The 24565-nt window shown below is 48.2% G+C and overlaps 1 protein-coding gene across 1 annotated transcript in view; it reads left to right on the forward strand.

The window, feature by feature from the left end:
* Positions 1-19587, forward strand: part of LOC119842343 (fer-1-like protein 4) — a 112086-nt gene extending 92499 nt beyond the window's left edge. Inside the window, exons 37-43 of the mRNA XM_038370338.2 lie at positions 223-401; positions 8766-8851; positions 9638-9736; positions 10512-10753; positions 13258-13547; positions 15447-15547; positions 17844-19587. Of these exons, the coding sequence (XP_038226266.1) occupies positions 223-401; positions 8766-8851; positions 9638-9736; positions 10512-10753; positions 13258-13547; positions 15447-15547; positions 17844-18024 (1178 nt within the window). The 3' untranslated portion in view covers positions 18025-19587. The remainder of the gene's footprint in view (positions 1-222; positions 402-8765; positions 8852-9637; positions 9737-10511; positions 10754-13257; positions 13548-15446; positions 15548-17843) is intronic.
* Positions 19588-24565: the final 4978 nt, after the last annotated feature.

Genomic DNA, 24565 nt, shown 5'->3' on the forward strand with positions numbered 1-24565 from the left:
TCTCCACCTCACTCTGCCTTCTTCAAAAGCAGCTCCCTGGGAACATTTAACAACTTCTCCTCTACACAGCTGTCCCCTTCTTCTTCCCCCATTCCATTGTTCTGTGTAGACGTTTGGTGTGCTAGGATGCTCCTGCCTTCTCCCTTACAGCTCTAGTCATCATTGTTAATCTGGCTGGCCGCATGTCTTTAGACCCTTCTGACTGGCTGCCTTGTGTTCTAGAGGCCTTTGTAAAAGACAAGAGAGAAATGGACCATGAGACTTGGTCAGCATATGATGAGCAGAAGGCTTTGTATGTCCTGCAGCACTGGGATGAGATGCCAGAGTACGGGTACAAACTGGTCCCGGAGCATGTGGAGGTTCGGTCCCTTTACAACGCAGAGAACCCCGGACTCGTACAGGTGAGACTAACACATTTATTCACACCAGAGTACCACTGTGTTCTAAGCCTAGAGAAGCTCTTTGGGCCGGCTGGTCAGACCCGTAGCCAGAACATGACTATTCTTCACCATCTCCTCCCTGGGGCTTTGACCAGTCCAGCAGGAACTGTCCCAAGCAATGGAGTTCCCACCTCTTCCCTTGGCAAACTGTTCCACACTGGACTAGATCTCATCAATAACAAAGGTGTCCTGACATTCAGCAGTTTCTCCCCCCATATCTTGCCTGTCTTGTCTATGTTTTCCTTTGCTCAGATTTGTCCAGCGACTCCTAACTCCCCTTGCAGTGCCATGGGCAATTCTTCACCATATCTCAGGGTCACACCCTTCAATTGTTTATCATTTTTCTGATAGTGAAATGACCATCACTGAACACAGTAAATCATTGCCATCTCCTCAGAGTGCAGAGCTTTTCATCCTCCGGACAGCAGCACACTGTGCTTGGAGAGCAGTGTGGTCTAGACTGTAGTGAATAGGACACTGGACTGGGAGTCAGAAGACCTGTATTTTATTCCTGGCTCTGCCACTGATTGCTATGTGACCTTGAGCAAGTCACTTCCCCTCTCTATGCCTCATTTTCCCCTCCCAGTCTTTGCCTTTCTTGTGTCTTCAGATTGCAAGCTCTTCAGGGCAGGGACATCCTGGCACAATAGGGCCTTGAGCTTGGCTGAAGCCTCTAGGTACTGCTGTAGTACAAATAATAAGAAAAAACTATGGACTCAGCGATCAGTTAATAACTTATAGATAAAGTGCAGCCACTTCTGGGGCAGAACCTGGCAGCATTTTAAAGTGAGCAACAGCACTGCTCAGTAGCTTCAAGTAAGGAGCTGAAGTTAGACAGAATGTAATGTAGATAGGCATACATCATAGTTTTTAAGGCAAGACAGAACCATTGTGCTCATTTAGTCTGACCTCCAGCATAGCACAGGCCAGAAAACCTCGCCAGGTGATTTCTGCTTGCTGTATCCAGCCTAGTAACTTGTGACTGAGCTAGAGCAGGTCATCTGGAGAGAGACATCCAGTCTTGAGTTAAAGACTTCAAGTGAGAGAGAACCTGCCACATCCCTGGTAAGTTGCCCCAGTGGTTAATTACCCTCACTGCGAAAACCTTTCACTTTATTTCCAGTCTGAATGGATCTAGCCGTTGGATCTTGTTCTGACTCTCTGCTAGACTGAAGAGCCCTCATCCATCCACAGTCTTCTCCTTACGGGGGGTGTGTGTAGACCACTTTTTAACATTCTCTTGGCTGAGCTGAATACCTTGATCTCTGTTAGTCTCTCGCAATATGGCAGGTTTTCCAGACCTCAAATCGTTCTTGTAGCGTTTATCTGAGCCTGCTCCAAGTTTTCAACATCCTTTTTGAAGTTTGAACACCAGAACTGTGCACAGTGTTCCTGTAATGGTCTCACCAGTGCCGATTAGAGAGGTAATGTGCACCTCTCTGGCCCTACTTGATATTCCGCTGTTTATAAATCCAAGGATTAAATTCATCCTCTTAGCCACATCATTGCACAGTGAGCTCCTATTCAGTTGGTTATCTGTAAGGACCTCCTGCTTGGAGACAGCTTCCCCCTGCTGCCTTATTTATCTGAATTGAGTTTCTTCCCATTGCCCCATCTCTCTCACCTTACCAGAACATCCAGCAGTTTCTCTCTCCCTCTGCCGACAATTCTAACTTGTTTAGTATCTCTGACAAACAACACTCAGTGTATGTTTTACTTCCTGTAGATTGCCAATATCTGTATGAATTAGTCCTAGCCATACTATAGACTGCAACAGAGCATTACTGGACATCTCTTCCTAGTGGGATGTTGTTCCATTAATGTTTATCCTCTGCTTATGGTGTGTTGCCTGTCTCATGTATGCTCTTCCTATCCAAACACCATTCTTTCACTTTGCTTGGGAGCTACTGAGATTGGGATAAGTGGGGCTGCTGATGGATTTTTTTTCTGTCCTGTAACTTTATTGGAGGGTGTAAAATCTGGTATGGTCAGTTATACAGGAATCTCTGCTAGTTTCTCCTGACAGAATTTTCGTTTCTTCTTCAGTCTCTTTCAGTCCCTGTTTTCCAGGATACTGTCCCTTATCTTGTTAGTGTGGCCTGCATTCTTTGTTCCTCAATGAAGGACCTTATATTGATTGTATTAAAATTAGGTCAAGTGATTAAAAAAATTAATGATTAATCACATTGTTAAACAACAATAGGATACCATTTATTTAAATATTTTCTACATTTTCAAATATATTGATTTCAATCACAACATAGCATGCAAAGTGTACAGTGCTCACTTTATATTTATTTTTGATTACATGTATTTGCATTGTAAAAAAACAAGATAGTGTATTTTTCAATTAACCTAACACAAGTACTGTAGTGCAATCTCTTTATCATGAAAGTTGAACTTACAAATGTAGAAATATGAACAAAACCCCTGCATTCAAAAATAGAACAATGTAAAATGTTAGAGCCTGCAAGTCCACTCAGTCCTACTTCTTGTTCAGCCAATTGCTCAGACAACCAAGTTTGTTTACATTTGCAGGAGATAATGCTGCCTGCTTCTTGTTTACAATGTCACCTGAAAGTGAGAACAGGCATTCTCATGGCACTGTTGTAGCTGGCATTGCAAGATATTTATGTGCTAGATGCGCTAAAGATTCATATGTCCCTTCATGCTTCAACCACCATTCCAGGGGACATGCGTCCATGCTGATGACAGGTTCTGCTCAATAACAGTGCAAAGCAGTGCAGACCAACGCATGTTCATTTTCATTATCTGAGTCAGATGCCACCAGCAGAAGGTTGATTTTTTTTTTTGGTGGTTTGGATTCTGTAGTTTCCTCATTGGAGTATTGTTCTTTTAAGACTTCTGAAAGCATGCTCCATACCTTGTCCCTCTCAGATTTTGTGATGCACTTCAGATTCTTAAATCTAGGGTCGAGTGCTGTAGCTAGCTTTAGAAATCTCACATTGGTACCTTCTTTGCATTTTGTGAAATCTGCAGTGAAAGCGTTCTTAAAATTAACAGCATGTGCTGGGTCATCGTCCGAGACTGCTGTAACATGAAATATATGGCAGAATGCTGGTAAAGCAGAGAAGGGGACATACAATTCTCCCTCAAGGAGTTCAGTCACAAATTTAATTAAAGCATTATTTGTTAAACAAGTGTCATCCATATAGAAGCATATCCTCTGGAATGGTGGGTGAAGCATGAAGGGGCATACGAATGTTTAGCATATCTGGCACGTAAATACCTTGCAATGCCGGCAACAGAAGTGCCATGCAAATGCCTGTTCTCACTTTCTGGTGACATTGTAAATAAGAAGAAGGCAGCATTATCTCCTGTAAATGTAAACAAACTTGTTTGTCTGAGCGATTGGCTGAACAAGAAGTAGGACTGAGTGGACTTGTAAGCTCTGAAATTTTACATTGTTTTGCTTTTGAGTGCAGTTATGTTACAAAAAAAGAAATCTACATTTGTAAGTTGCTTTTTCACATTAAAGAGATTACCCTACAGTACTGTGTGAGGTGAACTGAAAAATACTATTTATTTTGTTTATCATTTTTACAGGGCAAATATTTGTAATAAAAAATAATATGCATTTTGATTTCAGTTACAACACAGAATACAATATATATGAAAAGGTAGAAAAACATCCAAAATATTTAATAAATTTAAATGGGGTATTCTATTGTTTAACAGTGCGATTAAAACTGTGATTAAACGTGATTAATTTTTTTAAACCATAATTTGATTTTTTGATTAATCAACAGCCCTAATTAAAATGCTTGCTATTTGTTCGAGGCCTGCTTACCAACCGCCCCAGATCGGTCTGTATCAGTGACCTGCCCTCTTCTCTGTATACCACTCCACCAGTATTTGTGTCATCGTCACACTGCATAAGTAACAATTGTATGTTTCCCCTTAGATAACTGATAAAGATCTAGAATTGGGTTTGCCAAGATATCATGTTAATTTGACGAGTCCTATTTAAAAAAAAATACACCACCCAACAAATGTGGTGCGTGGTGCTAAGTACATAACCATCCTTTAGTTCTTGGTGTCAGCAGTCCCATGATTTTGCCTAGGATTGATATCAGGCTAACTCAGGCCACCCGGTTTGACTTCTTTAAATATTGGCCCAACATCAGCTTTCTTCGTGTTCTCTGGAATGTCCCCAACATCATCTGTCCAGAAGTTGAGCCACTTCTTTTAAAACTTTTGGATGCACATTGTTCAGATCTGCTGATAAAAAACAAAACAAAACATAATTGCCCCAAAGGGAACTTATCCAGGATTCCAAGTTATCGCCCTGCTTTGCAAAAGTGATGGGAGATCTTTATAGCAAAGAAGAAGAAAGAGCGTGAGAGGCAGTGAATCTCCTCTGTACAGATAGTCACTGCCATATACCAGGGCTGCGTGCATGCACACATCTAGTTAGATCAGAAGTGGGCAAACTACAGCCCGCGGGCCACATCCGGCCTGCAGGACCCTCCTGCCTGTCCCTTGAGCTCCTGGCCTGGGAGGCTAGCCCCCGGCCCCTCCCATGCTGTTCCCCCTCCCCCACAGCCTCAGTGCCCCATGCTGCCGGCACAATGCTCTGGGAGGCCAGGCAGCACAGTTGCAGAGCTGCGGCCTGACTCAGTGCTCTGGGCAGCACGGCTGTAGTGCCGCCAGCCACTGGTGCTCCAGGCAGCGCGGTAAGGGGGCAGGGGGGGTTGGATAGAGGGCAGGGGAGTTTGAGGGTGTGGTCTGGGGTGTGGATAGGGGTCAGGGTGGTCAGAGGGTGGGGAACAGTGGGGGTTGGATGGGGCAGGGGTCCCGGGGGGGCAGTCAGGAATGAGGGCAGGGGTTGGATGGGGTGAGAGGGGGCAGTCAGGGGTGGAGGGTCTGGGGGTGGTCAGGCGACCAGGAGCAGGGAGTGGTGGATGGGGCAGGAGTCCTGGGGGGCCATCAGGGGGCGAGAAGCGGGGGGGTCGGATAGGAGGCAGGGGATGGGCCATGCCTGGCTGTTTGGGGAGACACAGCCTCCCCTAACTGGCCCTCCATATAATTTTGGAAACCCGATGTGGCCCTCAAGCCAAAAAGTTTTCCTGCCCCTGAGTTAGATTAATTGATTCTAAGTGCAGAAGTGACCCCCAGGATAACTGAGACCATAGGATCTCCCTATGTTTGAACTACAGCAGATATTTTAGAAAAACATCCACTCTTCATTTATATGTTGCCAGTGATGGAGAATCCACCACAACTAGAGCGGAGTGAATTGGCATCTGAGTTAGCACCCACTGAAATGAGCCAGGCCATTCACCCCTCAGAACCGTTCTGTCAGGTTCTCTGCAGATGAAGCAGCCCCCACCCCGTGTCATGCACATCACCTGTTGGGGGCATTCTTCGCACTCTGAACAGCTGGAGACTGACTGTTTGTAAATGGCAGCTGAGACTCTAGAGAGCCTGCACCCTGGTTAGTCCCTCATGCTCCCAGAGGAGCACTCAGGGTAATGCCGGGTGCAGGAAACGAGACAGGACAGCAGAAATCGTACCTTCAAAAGTGGCAGCTGGGGGAGGTGAAGCACAAAGGGCAACACCAGGCATTAATGATGTACTGTGTGTGGCTCCATCGCTGTGTGCTGCTGAGATGCCGTCTGGGACACAATCCCAGCTCTCCATCTCAGCCCCAAACACCTGGTGAGTACGGCTACAGACATCACCTATAATGTGGCAAGAACCAGGCCTGATGATGGACCGCAACACGCTGGCAGCATAGCCAAAGTTACAGCATCACATCACCTGACAGGGAGCTGAGAGTCTCTCTGTACGGCATGGATGAGACCACACCGAAATACTGCAGCTAGGCTCCTGGATCTCGCAAGCTGGCTGGATCTGTGCAGAATCTGGCTGAGAGCCCTGAGCGAGGAGGAAGTGGTTGTGGTGATTCAGCAGGTAGCCCCATCCTTAGCCAGGACGGATTCAATACACAGGTATGTGGCTGGGGCGCTCAGCTCCGGATGAGCTGTAATATGGAGAGCCTTACCTTATTGAGCAAGGCCAGTCTTTCAAAGGCAGCACCTCACTTGCTGATGCTACAGAACTGCATTGATGTGTATAGATGCCAAATGGCTAGCTGGCTATCGCAGGAGGCAGGGTGGACTAGTGGCTAGAACACTGGCCTGGAACTCAGCAAACCAGAGTTCTTTTCCTGCTTCTGGTCTGATGGGTGATCTTGGGCAAAGCACGTCGCCTCCCTGGGCCTTAGTTTCCCATCTGTAAAATGGGGCTAATGATACTGATGTCCTCGGTACCGCACTTTGAGATCCTATCTAAATTCACAGTGATCATCTCATCTGATCTCCTGTTCAGCAAAGGCCACAGAACGTCTCCACAATAATCCCTAGTGCAGGGCTTGAGGAAAAACAGCCAATTGATTTCAAAATTGTCAGTGATGGAAAATCCACCATGACCCTTTGTAAATTGGTCCAATAGTTACTCACTCACTATTAAAAATGTTCACCTTATTCCCAGTCTGAATTTGTCTAGCTTCAACTTCCTTCCATTGGATCATGTTATACCTTTCTCTTAGACCTTTCTCTGCTAGATTGAGAGCCCATTATTAAATATTTGCTCCCCATGGTGGTACTTATAGACTAATCAAACCCTTAACTTAACCTTCTGTTTGTTTAGCTAAATAGATTGAGCTGAGTCTCTCATGATCAGGCAGATTTCTAATCCTTTAATCTTTCTTGTGGCTTTCTTTGAACTTTTTCCAATTTATCAACATTCTTCTTGAATCGTGAGCACCAGAATTGGACCCAATTCCAGTAGCATTCACACCTGTGCCAAACACAGAGGTAAAATAACCTCCCTATTGCTACTGGCGATTCCCCGGTTTATACATCCCAGGATCACATCAGCTCTTTTGGTCACAACATCACAATGGGAGCTCATGTTCAGCTGATTGTCCACCACAATCACCAAATCTTTTTCAGTGTCACTGCTTCCCAGGATAGAGCCCCCCATCCTGTAAGTATGGCTGACCGTCTGTGTTCCCAGATGTATACATTTACAATTAGCCCTGTTAAAACTCATATTAGATTAAATCTCAGGAAAAACTTGCTACCTGTAAGAACAGAGGACAATGGAACAGACGCCTAGGGAGGTCGTGGAAGCTCCTTCACTGGAGGTTTTCAAAAGGAGGCTGGAGAGCATCTGTCTTGGATGGTTTAGACACAACAAGTCCTGCATCTTGGCAGGGGGTTAGACTAGATGACCCTTGCGGGCTCTTCTAACCCATGGTTCTATGATATTGTTTGCTTGTGTCCAGTTTGCCAGGCAATCCAGAACACTCTGTATCAGTGACCTGCCCTCTTCACCATTTATCACTCCCCCGATGTTTTGTGTTATCTGCAAACTTCCGTGATGATTTTATGTTTTCTTCTAGGTCATTGAGAAAAATGTTAACTAACATAGGGCCAGGAACTGATTTCTGTGGGACCCTGCTAGAAATACACCCACACAATGATGATTCCCCATTTACAATTGTATTTTGAGACCTATCAGTTAGCCAGCTTTTAATCCATTTAATGTGTGCCATGTTAATTTGATATCATTCTAGTTTAATCAAAATGTCATACAGTACCAAATCAAGCACCTTACAGAAGGCCATGTATGTTATGCCATCACTATTACATTTATCAACCAAACTTGTAATCTCATAAGAAAAAAATATCAAGTTAGTTTGGTAGGGTCTGTTTTCCATAAACCCATGCTGATTGATTATATTACTCTCCTTTACTTCTTTATGAATCAAATCCCATATCAACCGTTTCACAATCTTGTCCAGGATCAATATCAGACTGATGGGAAGCCAAGCCTGGGGGTGAGATGTTTTAGTAGAGAGCAAATTAAGGTTGCCACTGACAAGTATAAAACATCCAGTGAAGTAATGCTATTGTGAGATAGAAAAGAAATGTTCTATTTCAGTTTTACATAATAAATAACTTGTATTCAACCATTTTGTAAGGACACTGGTGAACGTCATGTTAACGACGTCCTGAGTAGATATTATTTCTTAAAATACTCCCCCGACCCTGCCATAAGGAGACATTTTAAATACAAGCAACTTCTACAATATGGGCAGGCCTTTCCCAGTGATGGCATGTGCTCTGCGTGTCCTGACGGGCTTGCCTTGAGGGTTGTCATGACCCAGAAGTGTGAGGACGGGTCAGTGGTGTTGGGAAGAGGTCTGGAGGTCAGGGAGTGGGAGAGTAAATCTGTCTGTGAATTCAGCCTTGATGAATCCTTTGAAGCAGCTCTGCCCTTTACTTTCTGCAGGGCTCCCTCCACATGTGGATTGACATGTTTCCAAATGACGTCCCAGCACCTCCCCCTGTCAATATCAAGCCACGGCTGCCAATCAGGTACAGGCCTTAGGAGATGGGGACAGAGCCATTACAAACCCAGTGTTTATGCGCAGCCTGGGGTCCTGCTCTGCATGACTCCCATGCAGTCTGTGCCCACGAAGGGTGTGGCTGGGTGAGAAGGGCAGACTAACTGGTCTGTCAGCCTTGGAGGCTCACACTGCTTCAGCTCTGGGACCCTGGCACATCTCCATGGCTTCCTCTCTGTGCCGGTGCAGGGGGGCTGCAGGCATCACCTCATCCTGCTCTCCCCAGGGACTCCCTCTGTCCCCACATGCCGTGTGGCAGAGAGGAGGGAAAGCTGCTCCTGCCTCTCACACAGACATGGCTGGGAGGAGAGGTGTCCCCTGGGTTTACACCTGCTCCCGGCAGGGACCAAACCCCAGACAGCAGTGTCAGAGCTGAAGCAGTACCACTGTCTGCGCAGAGCTCAGCACCGGTGCCTCAAAAACCCAAGGCTGGGCCGTTACTTTTCTTCTTGCTGCTGGTTCTGCCGGACACGTGCTGGGCAGATTCCAGGACTCTGGAAATGTGCTTTTGTTCAGACACTTCTTTGTACTAGAGTCTGCAAAACTGGGCCAGAGTGACATGAGAGGGGCCTTCTGCGAGGTGTCCTGGGACCCTGGCCTGAGCTGCAGAGGGCACAAGCACAGCACTAGGCTGGGTGGTGGGCTGAGTGGGTGCTGCTGCAGGCCATTGTCCCATGGGGATAGTTTCGCCTGGCCCTGACAAACACTGAACTGGAATGTGCTTCTCTAACCTGCCCTTGGCTTTCCCTTCTGGTAGTTACGAGCTACGCGTCATCATCTGGAACACAGACGACGTGGTTCTTGATGACGTTAATCCAATAACAGGAGAAACCTCCAGCGACATCTACGTGAAAAGGTGCCCGAGTTGATGGGGAATCAAATGACAGAGACAGCCGCAGGGCCAGAGAACAACTAGCTGGCCTGTCCAGTCTAACCCTGCCTGGACACTGTGCAGCACTCCCTACTGCCTGAGTCCCGCAGGCATCACCAGCCTCTCCTCGTATTTCACCAGCCATGGGGCCTCCAGCTCCTGGGGGAGTCTAGCTCACTGTCCATTTAGTCTACCCACAAAGGCCTTGGCCCTGATACCAGCCCACACTTGTTCTTCAGAACATGTCAGTCCTCATCCCTATGACCCCTCAGCTCTCTGAGCCGACCCAGGCACTGTCTCCCCTTTACATGGTATGCAGATTCTACACATCTTGCACCAGCTTACCAAAGCGTGCAATTCCTTCCTGCATTTTTTGCATCAGCAACTAGTTGTGGGCTCAGTTCCTATTATTTAGAAAACCAAGTGCCTAATTTGTCCCCATAATCAGATACTGGACCATCTAAATGGTGGGGTTTGCACCCCCAAAAAAGAGAGGTTGGAGAGAGGCCCCTTTAGAGCCCTCGTAATGGTTGTGGCCCAGCATAGACCTTGCACCCCTGACATTCGAATCAGTTGAGCCTCATTGGCTAAGCCCATTATTATTTTGAATAAGAGTTTGTTGCTGTGAAGTGCTGTCGAGCAGTGACTGAGCGCTGCCCGTTGGCCTGGGACCCTTGCTCCACCACCCTGCGGCTTAGTGATGCTGACACTTGGGGCTGCTTTAACCTGACGATTGATGTTAATTGAGCTTCTTTTGTAGCTGGATCAAAGGTCTGGACCATGAGAAACAAGAAACAGACGTTCACTTTAACTCCCTGACTGGGGAAGGCAACTTCAACTGGAGGTTTGTGTTCCACTTCGACTACCTCCCAACTGAGAAGGAGATCTCCTATAAGAAGAAGGACTCCATTTTCTCCCTGGAGGAATCTGAGTTCAGGGAGCCAGCTGTCCTGGTCCTTCAGGTCTGGGATTATGACAGGATTTCAGCAAATGACTTTCTAGGTACAGTATCCTCCTGCTGAGAGAAGGGGCTGTTTTTCTGTGCCTCACCTTCTGTGCCTGCCCAGACCGCCTGCCCTGAGCTTTGCAGGAAATGGCTCCCAGTCAAGATAAGCTGGGGCTGCAGGGAGCTCACTTGCCCTCTTTTGCGTTTGCAGGCTCCCTCCTGGCCCACTGGTAGAACTTCTGCTTACAGCACCAGGGTCCTACCAGATTCCAGTTGACTCCTGGCATTGGGATTAAACTCTCTCATTCAAACCAATTATTCATCTTCTGACCCATCTCTGCACTGTGCAGTACTGTTCCTCCTAACCGCGGAACAGGGGGCGAGTGAGCAGCTTCTTCCAAAGCTGACCCCACTGGGGCTTTGCATAGTGACCTTCACCTTCTTTCTGGCTCTTGCATAGCCACTTTCCCGCTGCCTCTGAGCTCCCCCGTTCAGGGACTTGGAGCCCTCATGCGGCTTTTAAAATACTGTTGTGTCCCAGGGTCATCCTGATCCAGGGCCTTTGATTGAAGGGGGAAGCCTTCAGCTAGAGGTAGTGGCTGGTGATGCTGATGGCACTTAGATGCCATGGTGGCAGGTGCCTTAGAAATACCAGGGGCTTTCAGGATGTTCCTTTCATTCTCAGACTGTGCAGCAAATGCTCCCCACTTCCATTATGCTTAAGTTATCCAAACTTTGAACCTCGGCACTAAACACTAGGCCCTCTGAGGGGAACATAAGGATATGGATGTGCTATACTGCAAGCATAATAATACAGAAGGTTGGCAATTTTCTGCTGAAACAGTTTTGTTTGAAAATGCCAATTCATTGAACCTGAAGTGTTTCTTGAATACATCTTAGATTCAGCCATTTTCAGTGTGTTCTCTGGGAAAGCTGCCACCTTACCAGGCTGCAAATGAGCCCAGAGTTCATGGGACCACAGCTCTGAGACAGCCCCACCGTATAGGCTGCCCCATGCTCAGGAGACCCCAGTCTTCCAGAGTCCAGGGCTCCAGGGCACACAACCAAGCAGGGGCTTCCAGGCTCCTGCTGTGGACCCAGGAGCCTGAAATCCCTGGGAGCCCTGGCTCAGCTCTTGGTTCCACAGCTGGGAGCCTGGAAGGGCTGAGAACTCCCTCTTCCAGGCTTCCTACTGCAGAGCCAGGAGCCCAGAGACAGGGCGTCTTGTCCCCATGGTGAGGATGCCCCAGAATTGCAGGCCCTGGGAGCCCCTGGTGCTGCTGGGTGAAACTGACATAGAGGGTCTGCTCACAGCAGCTGTGAAACTGACAAGAATGGCATTTGCAATATTGCTGTAGTAGTGGTGATCCCAGGACATCGGAAAGACAAGTTTGTCTCTTTCACCAGCTGAAGTTGGTCCAATAAAAGATATTACCTCCCCCACCATGTCTCTTTAAGCATGTCAGTTTTATTCAGCTGCTGTCGGAGTCCCAGGAGCTGGTTGTGTGTGGGAAACAGCATGCGTCAATGTTTCCGAAACAGTTTTCATTCAGGATTTCTGGTTTTCCGGAAATTTCAAAAAATTTAGATTCGTTATGATTTGGAACAAAACGAAATTTCTAAAAATGAAATTTCCTGTGAGCTGGAAATCCTGCATTTCGTCCAGCTCTAGGCAACACCTTTAACCACGACAAAAACTCCTTGTATTCATTAACCCATTACCAATCAACTCAAAAGGCCTCATTGGCATGGAAAGGCATATAAAGCAAACCTGCTCAGCAGCAAAAAGAACAAGGAGTCCTTGTGGCACCACACATTTATTTGGGCATAAGCTTTCGAAAAGCTTTGGTGCCACAAGGACTCCTCGTTCTTTTTGCTGATACAGACTAACACGGCTACCACTTGAAACCTGCTCAGCAGTGCCATCTACTGATGGCAAGAAGAGAACATTAGACCCAGAACATCATGGTATTTCTGGGACATGAGCTGCTTACATTTGTGACAAAGACACAAAATGAGGGAAACAGAACAGGAGGGAGCAGGCGATGGTACTGGCTTCTTGGCTGTAGCCTGAACAAAGCGTTCTCCCACCACAGTGTCAAGATTTTATCATTCTGTACTGAATATGAGGGACAAGCTGGGGCATGAGAAGAAGGTAGATTTAGACCTAGAGGTACTGATGAGAGGCACAATGTGGCACAGCTCAGGTGTGACTCTGTATAAGAGACAGTGTGGTCAAATGGCTAGGCTGGAAGAGTGGGACTCAGGAGATCTGGTTTCTGTTCCAGGTTGTGCCACCAACTCAGCATGTGAGGAAAGTCACTTCCTCTCCCTCCGACCCTCAGTTTCCCCATCCCTAAAGTGAGGATAACACTGTTGATGGACCTTTGCTTTGAGAGCTACAAACAGAAATCACTGCCTGTGGTGGGAGTGTTACTGATTCTCTGGTGACTGGGATGGGTGCAGGCCAAGCAGCATGTTGATGCTGGCCCTAATGTTTTACTTGCATTGACACAAATGATCAATTCCTGAGGTTCTCACTTCCTGCCTGTCTTTGAAGGGTCCATTGAACTGAAGCTGAACGACATGGTGCGGGGAGCCAAGAGTTCTGAGCAGTGCACCATTAAGATGGCCAAGGAAAAGGCCACCCCCCGCTTCTCCATCTTCCGGAACAAGCGGATAAGGGGCTGGTGGCCCTTCATCAAACTGAAAGACCAGGAAGATGAGGAGCGAGAGGACCGAGAGGCCAAGGAGAAGAAGAAGAAGAAGAAGAAGAAAAAGAAGAGGAGGTCGATGAATCCAGAAGACATTGAGTTTACAGACCCCAGTGGGAACAAGTACCTCCTGACGGTAAGGAGCAGGAGAGAGGGGAAGAGCCCCTGTGCTGTGAGGCAGTGTTCAGTACCTGCCTGCCTGAGCTGTGGGGAGTGTGAGGCCTGCAGCTGGCATGGACTGGGTCAGGGCTAACTGCAAAAGCTTTGTAGTGGGCGTGCGGCTGCATGTCTCAGGACTGGTGGGCATGGCAGAGAGCCTTGTACCTCAGTGCTCTCAGCCTCCAGCTCAGCATTGTTCACAGCTTGTTTGCTTAGCTGAGCAGCCTGCTGGGGGCAGCAGGGTCTATGGGAGGTTTTCCCTGCCATGCAGAGGAGAGGAGGAGGGCTGGTGTGAAGGCATTGTCATTGGTGAGGGTGCAGCTGCTTCTCTGAGCCCCTTTTCCTGGGCACAGGGCAGCCTCCTCCCCAGGCTGGTTCCAGCTTCCTGCCTGGGCTAGCAAGAAGTCAGGCCTGGTTCCCCAGTGAGCTCCAGCTGCCTGGATCTCACAGACGTTTCACCCTTCCCTGCCTGGTCTGTGATTCCTGTCAACAAGCACAGGAGAGGGCATGGGGTTGGCTGCCCCAGGGTCCTCCTGGGACTCAGACAGAGCCTAACACTGGCAGTTACTGAATCAGCCATAGCGGTGAGATGTGATCATAGAATCTTAGAATATCAGGGTTGGGAGGAACCTCAGGAGGTCATCTAGTCCAACCCCCTGCTCAGAGCAGGACCAACCTCAACTAAATCATCCCGGCCAGGGCTTTGTCAAGCCTGATCCTAGACTTGGCAAACATTTCCCCTGAAAGCCCTGAGCAGTCTCCTGTGGTTTGACTGAGGACGCTTCCCCCCAGGGCAGGAATATTTGGTAGCCGGGGATGTGGGGCTAGGAGCTGAAATGGCCCCTGACCTTGGCAATGACTAGTTGGAGTTTCCCAGCCAAGGAGAGGGTAGCCAGGAGGTCCTGAGACTCTGAGGGGCTGTGGACAGGGCATGTGAAAATCAGCAGGTGTGGGGAGAGGTGCAGCCAGGATCTCAGCAGCGGGAGGGGGAGGGAGCTGCAGCCTGGCATGCTGCTGATATGCCTGCACCAGGTTCCCCCGCTCGCTGCACAAACCAGCCAGGTGCCAGGAGCTGAGGAAGCATGCCAGCAACGTGCCCGTGTTCACAACTCCACACAGCAGCACCTAGTGCTGTCCTGGTGGGACCCGGCTGCGCGGTGGAGTGCAGGCTGGGTTCAGTGTGCCAGGAGGAAGGTTGTGTTCACTCCTGGTGGGCTGCTGGACAACGGCTCTGGCTTCTCTCACTGGGCAAGTGGAAGAGGGAGGCCTTTTGTGCCTGATCTCTGGAGAGGGCAGTCATTGTGCCGAGCACTTGTCTCGAGTGGACATTCACCAGTCCTGTAGAGTCTATGCTCAGGAGGATATGTCTAAAGCACCAGGAACGGCACTGTGACGGGGGGTATCAACCCGCACTGGGCAAACGGGCCGGCGCCGCTCGGCACGTCGACCCCCCATGACAGGCACAATGCACAGAGCCCTGCGCTGGGCAGCTCCTGCCCTAGGAGATGAGCCTTGAGGAGGTGGCTCCATGGGCAGGGCAGCCTGCCAGGGCTCTGGTGGCATGGGTGTGTCTGGATGCTTCCTTGACTTGCTCCTGGTGGTGCTGGCCAGAAGTGAGTGTTGGGAGTGCTGTGAGAGGCTCCTGAGGGCACTCCATGCAGGGGAGTGGGACACAGAGGCCAGAAAGGCCCCAAAGGGCAGATTTTCAAAGGTATTTAGGTGCCTATAGACACAGATGCCTCAGTGCCTGAGCAAGTTTGGTGCCTGACTCCCACTGAGCGACTGTTGAAAACCTGGCCTTGCGACTCTAGACGAGACAGTATCAGCCTGGCTTGTCCTGAAGACACGAGTGTATCTCAAGTGTGTTTCTCTGCAGGGTAAAGTGGAAGCTGAGTTCCAGCTATTGACTGCAGAGGAGGCTGAGAAGAGCCCTGTTGGTCTGGGCCGAAAAGAGCCTGAACCCCTGGAGAAGCCCAAGTGAGTATCGATCATAGAATTGTAGGAGTGGAGGGAACCTCGAGAGGTCATCTAGTCCAGTCTCTTGCATTCAGGGCAGGACTAAGCATTATCTAGACCAATCCCAACAGGTGTTTGTCTAACCTGCTTTTAAACAGCTCCAATGATGGAGATTCCACAACCTTCCTGGGCAATTTATTCCAGTGCTTAACCACCCTGGAAGTTTTTCCTAATGTCCAACCCAAACAACCCTTGCTGCAATTTAAGCCCATTGCTTCTTGTCCTGTCCTCAGAGGTTAAGAAGAACAATGTTTCTCCCTCCTCCTTGTAACAACCATTTATATACAGGAAAACTGTTATCATGTGTCCCCTTGGTCGTCTCTTCTCCAGACTAAACAAATCCAGTTCTTTCAAACTCCCCTCATAGGGCATGTTCCCTAGACCTTTAATCATTTTTGTTGCTCTCCTCTGGACTTTCTCCAATTTGTTCCCATCTTTCCTAAAATGTGGTGCCCGGAACTGGACACATTACTCCAGTTGAGGCCTAATCAGCATGAAGTAGAGCAGAAGAATTCTCATGTCTTGCTCACAGCAGTCCTGCTAATACATCCCAGAATGATGTTTGCTTTTTTTGCAACAGTCTTACACTGTTGATTTATATTTAGCTTGTGATCCACTATGACCCCCAGATCCCTTTCTGCAGTACTCCTTCCTAGGCAATCATTTCCCATTTTGTATGTGTACAATTGACTGTTCCTTCCTAAGTGGAGTACTTTGCATTTGTTCTTATTGAATTTCATTCTATTCAGACCATTTCTCCAGTTTGTCCAGATCATTTTGAATTTTAATCCTATCCTTCAAAGCACTTGCAATGCCTCCCAACTTGGAATTGTCTGCAAACTTTATAAGTGTACTTATGCCATTATCTAAATCATTGATGAAGATATTGAACAGAACCAGACCCAGAACTGATCCCTCCGGGACCCCACTCATTATGCCTTTCCAGCATGACTGTGAACCACTGATAACTACTTTCTGGGAACAGTTTTCCAACCAGTTTTGCACCCACCTTATACTAGCTCCATCTAGGTTGTATTTCCCTAGTTTGTTTATCAGAAGGTCATATGAGAGAGTATCAAAAGCTTTAATAAAGTCAAGATATACCACATCTACTGCTTCCCCCCATCCACAAGGCTTGTTGAAGAGAATTCCTCATGGCTCAGAAAACTCCTCAGTCAGCTCCTTGAGTATTCTAGGATGGATTTCAGCAGGCCCTGCCAACTTATGCCATGTGCATGTGCCAGTTAGAGAGGCACTGGAATTTCAGGCTGGGGTTTGATACCATGCCTGCTCTCAGCTTGGGTCTGCCTGCGGCTGCACACAGGCACTGAGGGAAAAGGGAGAAGCTTTCAGGCTTAATGGAACCAAGATCAGAATCCAGGGACAGTTGGGGACTCCGGGGCTCAGGCTGTAGACAGAGTTCCTGGGGTGAAGCCATCTCCGCTGAGGGTGTGGGCTGAGTCCCTGGGGTGGAGCCATCCTGGAGCAGAGCAGTTCTGAGATATTTACTGAAACAAGTGATAGGGCTTGTGTATCACTGTAGTTGTGCCTGCACTAGGAGGGTGCACTGATATAACTACATTGGTTTTAGTGAGCTAGTTAAATTGGTGCAAAAATGGAGATCAGCCTTACTAACGAGGCCTTAGTTAGCTGCTCTGGTGGCTCAGCTGCCAGTGCAGTCATCCTCCAGCGCTCTGCAGGCCCTGCCGGTGTGTGCTCTGCATCCATCAGAAGATGAAGGGGGGGGGGATGAAAAGTCCCTCACTCATCCCGGGAGAGTCTATTTATCATCTGCAGCATGGGTGCCTTGCAGAACCCTGGTCTAGTGCAGGGTCCAGGCTCCAGAGAAAATAATACAAAAATAAGAATACCGATAACAATAAGTAAATACATAGATTTTGTGGTCTGTTCAGAAGTGCCTGGCAGTCCGGATTTAGCCCACAGTCTGCCTATTGGCTACCCCAGTCTAATGTCTGTGCAAGAATCCTATGAAGCCCCCAGATTGTGCTGGCAGTGATGTGGATGCAGGGAATGGGGTCCTGTTTTGAAGAAATACATTGTAGGCACAGGCATCAATTTGAGTTTGGGGGCTCAGGGATACAGGCTGATCTGCACTGATGTGATACCTGGTTATTTGCAGCCCATGAGCAGCAGCAGCTAATAGTACGTTGTAGATTTCCAGGGCACTGAATTGGACTGGGTGGAGCTTTGCTTTGCTTTGTCTGAGCTCAACGGCCTTTTCCGTTCTCTGTTCTAGCCGTCCAAAAACATCCTTCAACTGGTTTGTGAATCCCATGAAAACCTTCATCTTTTTCATCTGGAAGCGGTACAAGAAGTACATCATTGCTTTGGTCATTATTGCTGTGGTGACCATCTTCCTGGTCCTTTTACTCTACACAATGCCTGGGTACATCAGCCAGAAGATCATCAATGGATAAGTGCGGGCAGAGACTGGGCTCCCCTGAGGACCATGGCTGTTGCTCCAGAAATTGACACTTTATACCAAATATTTTAAGGACAGTTTGCCAGTGGATGAAGGTGCTGGGACTCTTTGTAAATGCTGCATCAGGAGGAAGACGAGTGGAGAAGCTGCCCTTTCTGGGTAGTTGTATTTCACACTTAGAACTTGTGATACACTGTGATTGTAGCACTGTGGAGCAGAGCGATAATGATTTGGGTAAAATGTTTGGTTTTCATTAGTTGGGAGGAATCTGTCCCAGCTGGGGTTGGCTGTGGGGAGATTTGCAACAAATATCACCTCTGTACCTCTCTCCCTTGTGCTAAGCAGAGGAGCCTCTCTTAGAGCAGTGGGAGGAGCAGTGCTGCTTTCTCTGCATGGCGTCAGCGTAATAACGAGGAGTAGGGTGACCAGATGTCCCGATTTTATAGGGACAGTCCTGATTTTGGGAGCTTTTTCTTATATAGGTGCCTATTACCCCCTACCCCCATCCCGGTTTTTTACACTTGCTGTCTGGTCACCCTAACGTGGAGACTTTTCACCCAGAGAACTTAGCGCACTTTACAAGGTGACGGAGCGTTCCTGTCCCCTTTGTACAGATCAGAGAGTCAGGGCACGTCTGCACTATGGAGACTACGTTGCAGAAGGGGCTTTTCCATTGCCATAGGACTGACAGCTGTGCTGACACGGGGGATTAGGTTAGAGCTGTGTCAGTCAGGAAGTGTTTTTTCACAGCTCTGACTAATGTAGCTGTGTGAGCCTGGCGGTCAAGTATAGACCAGGCCTCAGTGGCAGAGCTGGGACCAGCAGAGTGACAAGTAGAGAAACTAGAGAGGAGCTGCAGCAGGCCAGCAAAGTGAGCAGGGGAAAAGAATGAAGGAGCCAAACTGTTCATGACCCTCACCACGACTTGGGTAGGGGTGAGGGACAGGCAAAGTCTGAGTCCCCTTGTGAGCTGGGGTTTCCCAGCCCAGGCGTGCCCCCCAGCCCATGCTCCACACTGCTGTTAAACACGCTTCTTTCCATGTAGTAAGGCTGGACTTGAAGCTCTTTTTAATCCTTGTGTTAGATCTTTACTCCCTCTGGAATAGAAACCCGCAAAGGATCTGACCCATTACCTGGTGCTTCTCATCCACTCAGCATTTGCTAGGGTTTCCCAGCTGGCTTTCAGAGGTTGCCCTAACCCCCACTGTAGTGCAAGAATTTTCCCATTGAACCTGCTGCCGTCTCGCAACGGGGCGGGTTAACTAACAAACCCGCCTTGCGTTGCTGTAGTAAGTATCTACACTGCAGTGCAGCTGCACCACTGGCGCATTTGTAGTGTGAACATACCTGGAGAGCGTAATGGCGACTTGTTTGTCTGGTTCAGACTCCATCCCAGGGCTTCTTTCTCTCTCATACTAACTGATATAGGGGATTAACAGTCACTCCTGTATTGTTGTGTTTTGCACCAGATTTGTAGATATTTATATAGATGGTATTTATATGAACAGTGCAAAGTGGCACCAGACTGAGGTAAATCAAACGTCGAGAAATAGCCTCAGAGCAGCTTCCACCTCTGCTGCATTCTTTGTGCTCTGGGTACTGATTTTACTGATACAAGTCAGTAGAGATAAAATTTTATCAGGGTAAAATTAAGCAAAATTCATTGAATAGTCATGGTAAAAATGTACAAAATCAGGGTATGGTTGGAGGAGGGGTGGGCTGAAGTTGAAGCCTGAGGGCGGGGGGCTGACAGCCTGAGTTCCCCTGCCCTGGGGCTGGCACTGAAACACCAAGCCCTGCCACCCAGGGCTGGCGCTGACAGCCGGAGCCTTGTCACCAGCAGGCTGAAAGTTGAGCCTCGCTGCCCTGGGGGCTACAGCCTGAGACCCCCCACCCCGTGGGGGCTGACAGCCTGTGTTCCACTGACCCAGGGGGATGAAGCCAGATCCCGGCCTTGGGAGGGGTGTAGTCAGAGCCTGGCCGCCCCGGGGGGAGGGGTGAAGCCAGAACATGTACACACACGCATGAGCACACACCACCATACTGCACGCACACATACGTGCACACGCATGCTGAGGAGGGAGCCTGCATGGAAGCTCCCTGGAATAGGTCCAAAACTCTCAGCTCTGTGGTGGTGGTGGAGTGTGCAGGCTGGGCTTGGCCCACCACTGCCCCAGCCACCTCCACCCTGCTGGGACTTCAGCCCTTCCCTTCTGGCTGCGGAGCTGAGGCCTGGCCAGCTCCTGGGACTGGGACATGCTGGGGCCATTTAAAGCACTCATGTGGTAGGCAGGTGTCTGGGCTAATGCTAGCTTCAGGCAGGGCCTTTGTGTTCACTGCCAAGAGCTCCCTCTTGCCTTGCCTTGCTGTCCTGGACACAGGGCTCTGCAGGAGGGGCCAGGCCTAGCCATGGGGAGGGAAGTGGTAAGTGCGCGGGTGCCTCCAGGAATTGCTAGCATGTAGCCAGAGCGCCTCCCTATATGCTACTCTGTCGGCGGGAGGGCATTGGTCGTGGGGCCACAGAGGCCTGCATTCCTGGGGCAGATTTCGACGTGGCTATTGTTTCTGGCGGTGTGGCTCAGGGTGCATAATGGTACAGTCCTTCTCCCCAGCATGCAGGGCAGTGTGCCAGCCCTGTGGGGAAGGAAGGTGTTGGAGGTGGCGTGGCATGGCAGGTGTCTTAGAGGAAACTGGGGGCTTTGGCGATGGGGTAGTTTTTGTCGGGGCCCTTGGACTCGGTGGAGTGTTGTAGCAGCAGAGGTTGTGGGTGGGAGCAGTGGTGCTAGAAGGGCATAATGGGGGTTCCATGGGAGCTGGGTGGGCATGGGACAGTGGGGGTGCTGGCATGGTGGGGGACATCCGGGGTGGGCTAGCTTGTGGGCCACTTGTGGGCTGCTGTCCAGGAGCAGAGAGTCTGAGAGTGCCCTCTCCTCTTTCATTGTAAGAATATAAGAATGGCCATACTGGGTCAGACCAAAAGTCCATCTAGCCAGTATCCTGTCTTCTGACAGTGGCCAATGCCAGGTGCCCCAGAGGGAATGAACAGAACAGGTATCATCAAGTGATTCATCCCATCGCTCATTCCCAGCTTCTGGCAAACAGAGGCTAGGGACACCATCCCTGCCCATCCTAGCTAATAGCCATTGATGGACCTATCCTCCATGAACTTATCTAGTTCTTTTTTGAGCCCTATTATAGTCTTGGTCTTCACAACAGCCTCTGGCAAAGAGTTCCACAGGTTGACTGTGTGTTGTGTGAAGAAATACTTCTTTTTGCTTGTTTTAAACCATCTGCCTATTAATTTCATTTGGTGACCCCTAGTTCTTATGTTATGAGAAGGAGTAAATAACACGTCCTTATTTACTTTCCCTACACCAGTCATGATTTTATAGAACTCAGTCACAGCCCCGCCTTAGTTGTCTCTTTTCCAAGTTGAAAAGTCCCAGTCTTATTAATCTCTCTTCATACGGCAGCCATTCCAGACCCCTCATCATTTTTGTTGCCTTTTTCTGAAACTTTTCCAATTCCAATATATCTTTTTTGCACGCAATATTCAAGATTTGGGCATACTGTGGATTTATATAGAGGCAATATGATATTTTCTGTCTTATTATCTATCCCTTTCTTAATGATACCCAGCATTCTATTTGCTTTTTTGCTTTCACAACAGCAAAACATTGAGTGGATATTTTCAGAGAACTAGCCACAATGACTCCAAGATCTCTTTCTTGAGTGGTAACAGCTAATTTAGACCCCATCATTTTAGATGTACAGTGGGGATTATGTTTTCCAGTGTGCATTACTTTGGATTTATCAACATTGAATTTCATCTGCCATTTTGTTGCCTAGTCACCCAGTTTTGAGAGATTCTTTTGTAGCTCTTCAGTCTGCCTGGAATTGAACTATTTTGAGTAGTTTGTATCAGCTGCAAATTTTGCAACCTCACTGTTTACCCCTTTTCCAGATCATTTATGAATATGTTGGAACAGTACTGGTCCCAGTACACACCCGTGGGAGACACCACTATTTACCTCTCTCCATTCTGAAAACTGACCATTTATTCCTACTCTTTGTTTCCTATTTTTTAACCAGTTACCGATCCACAAGAGGTCCTTCCCTCTTATCCCATGACAGCTTACTTTGCTTAACAGCCTTTGATGAGGGACCTTGTCAAAGGCTTTCTGAAAATTTAACTACACTATGGCCACTGGATACCCCTTGTCCACATGCTTGTTAGCCCCCCTCAAAGAATTCTAGTAAATTGGTGAGGCATGATTTCCCTTTACAAAAACCATGTTGACTCTTCCCCAACAAATTATGTTCATCTATGTGTCTAGCATCAGAGGGGTAGTCTGGATCTGTACCAACACCTACAAGATCTTCACCAAGCATTCTCAGAACTACGATACCCACACGAGGAATTGGGGCCCGGGGCCACAGGACTCTTTGCCGCATCTATGTGTCTGACAGTTTTGTTCTTTACTATAGTTTCAACCAGTTTGCCTGGTACTAAAATCAGGCTTTCCGGCCTGTAATTGCTCAAATCACCTCTGGAGCCCTTTTTTAAAAATTGGCGTGTCATTAGCTATCCTCCAGTCATTTGGTACAGAAGCTAATTTAAATGATAAGTTACAGACTACAGTTAGTAGTTCTGCAGTTTCACATTTGAGTTCCTTCAGAACTCTTGGGTGAATACCATCTGGTCCTGGTGACTTATTACCGTTTATTCCAAAACTTCCTCTATTTACACATCAATCTGGGACAGTTTTCAGATTTGTCACCTAAAAAGAATGGCTCAGGTTTGGGAATCTCCCTCACATCCTCAGCCATGAAGGTTTAGGGCCATCAAAGCTAGTTAGGGTCACAGAGAGCTGACTGGCCACTATTTTTAGGGTTCATATTCTTGGGCACCCAGGAGCCCTCACAAAGGTCAAGGCCCCACTGGGCAGAGACACAGTGAGGCCTGCTCTTCCCCTGAGAACTTACCATCTGCATGGACAGGGCAGGCAAAGGGGTGAGAAGGAAGCAAAGGCTCAGGGTTTGTTGTGATGATGTGGGGGATGGTGCAGGTTGAATGAGGAGCATCTGGAAGCAGTGCTGGGCGAGGGCAGAGGGTACGGGCATTTGCAGGGTGCAGAGGGAGCCTTAGCGAGCACAGCTATGAAATAGCCTGTCCGTCATCTTCACCCATGTGCCGCATGTGTTGGGCCCAACAGTGGTTGCCTGACAAATGAAACATACAGCTTGTAGTAGGAAGAGAGCCCGAGACCAAAGGCCTGGTATGAGGCAGGACCTGCTCACAAAACCTGGCAAGAACTGGGCTGATATTGCAGAAAATACACATTCCTAAGCACAGAGTATTCACACAAACACATCCCAATATCAAGGATGGTACAAAAACATTCCCCAAAGATAACAGGAACACACTGACCCCTCCTAAAAGATAAGATCAGGATAACAGTAGGTAATAGAGATGTTCTAATCGAACCAACAAGTACAAGGTGATAACTAGCCATGTCAGGGGTCAGTAACTATGTCAGAGGGGTATAAAGATGTACCACAGGGGGCAGCAGAGTTCAACTCTGGCAGCAGCCCTGCGGGCTGAAGTGAAAAAGACGCCACGGCCAGAAGGAAGTACTGTGTCCAGCTGGTCTGTCCTGGGTACCATGGGCCAGGGCTCCTCCCAGAATTAACCCTGGTGAACTAGAGCAGATGTCTTAGAAAAACATCCCAGGTATAAAACTTGCTAGTGATGGAGTCCTTGGCAAAGTGTTCCCATGGTTAATTACCGTTAAAAATAGGGCCCCCTTTCCCGTCCGAATGTGTCTGGCTTCACATCCCAGCCACTGGCTCTTGTTAGACCTTTGGCTGCTAGATTGCAGAGCCCATTATTATTATTAAAGGCTAAACCTCATTGACATCGTTAAAAAGATACTCAGGTTTGAAATCTCTCTAAGACCACATTACAGTCTCAGGAGCATTCAGAGCCACCAGGGGCAGCTGCATCAGCTATGCTTCAATGGGGAGGAAAATATAATTAAACATACTTCCTCTAACAAATTATACTGGAAGAAAAGAAACTCACCCTTGCGAGAAAAAGGAAATACCAGACCCTAAAAATACAGCCTTTTTAATGAAAAACCTATTATGATCAGAACAACTTCTTGTTCTCCGTGATAGAATTCTTTATGCACAGAACCAAACAGGCTACACATAAGAGAAGAAAATATAAAACTCTAGCAACCAGTATCAAAGGAAGAAATATCTGTTACTATCACACCATCAGCTTGGCTTTCCCCTAAACCAATTGCAAAAAGAAATGGGTCCTCACTGTCACTGCGGTTCTTTAAGATATGATGAAGACGTGTATTCCACTTCGGTGTGTGTACACCCAGTGCACCGGAGACAGAGATTTTTCCCTAATGGTACCCATAGAGGAGCGGTGCTCATGCCTCGTGGCTGTGGCCCCTCCCTGGGCTATATGAGGTGGCACCACCCCAGCCCCACCTCAGTTCCTTCACTCCAAAAACCCATGA

The sequence above is a fragment of the Dermochelys coriacea genome, chromosome 13 (assembly GCF_009764565.3).
Source record: "Dermochelys coriacea isolate rDerCor1 chromosome 13, rDerCor1.pri.v4, whole genome shotgun sequence".
Classification (NCBI taxonomy): Eukaryota; Metazoa; Chordata; order Testudines; family Dermochelyidae; genus Dermochelys; species Dermochelys coriacea.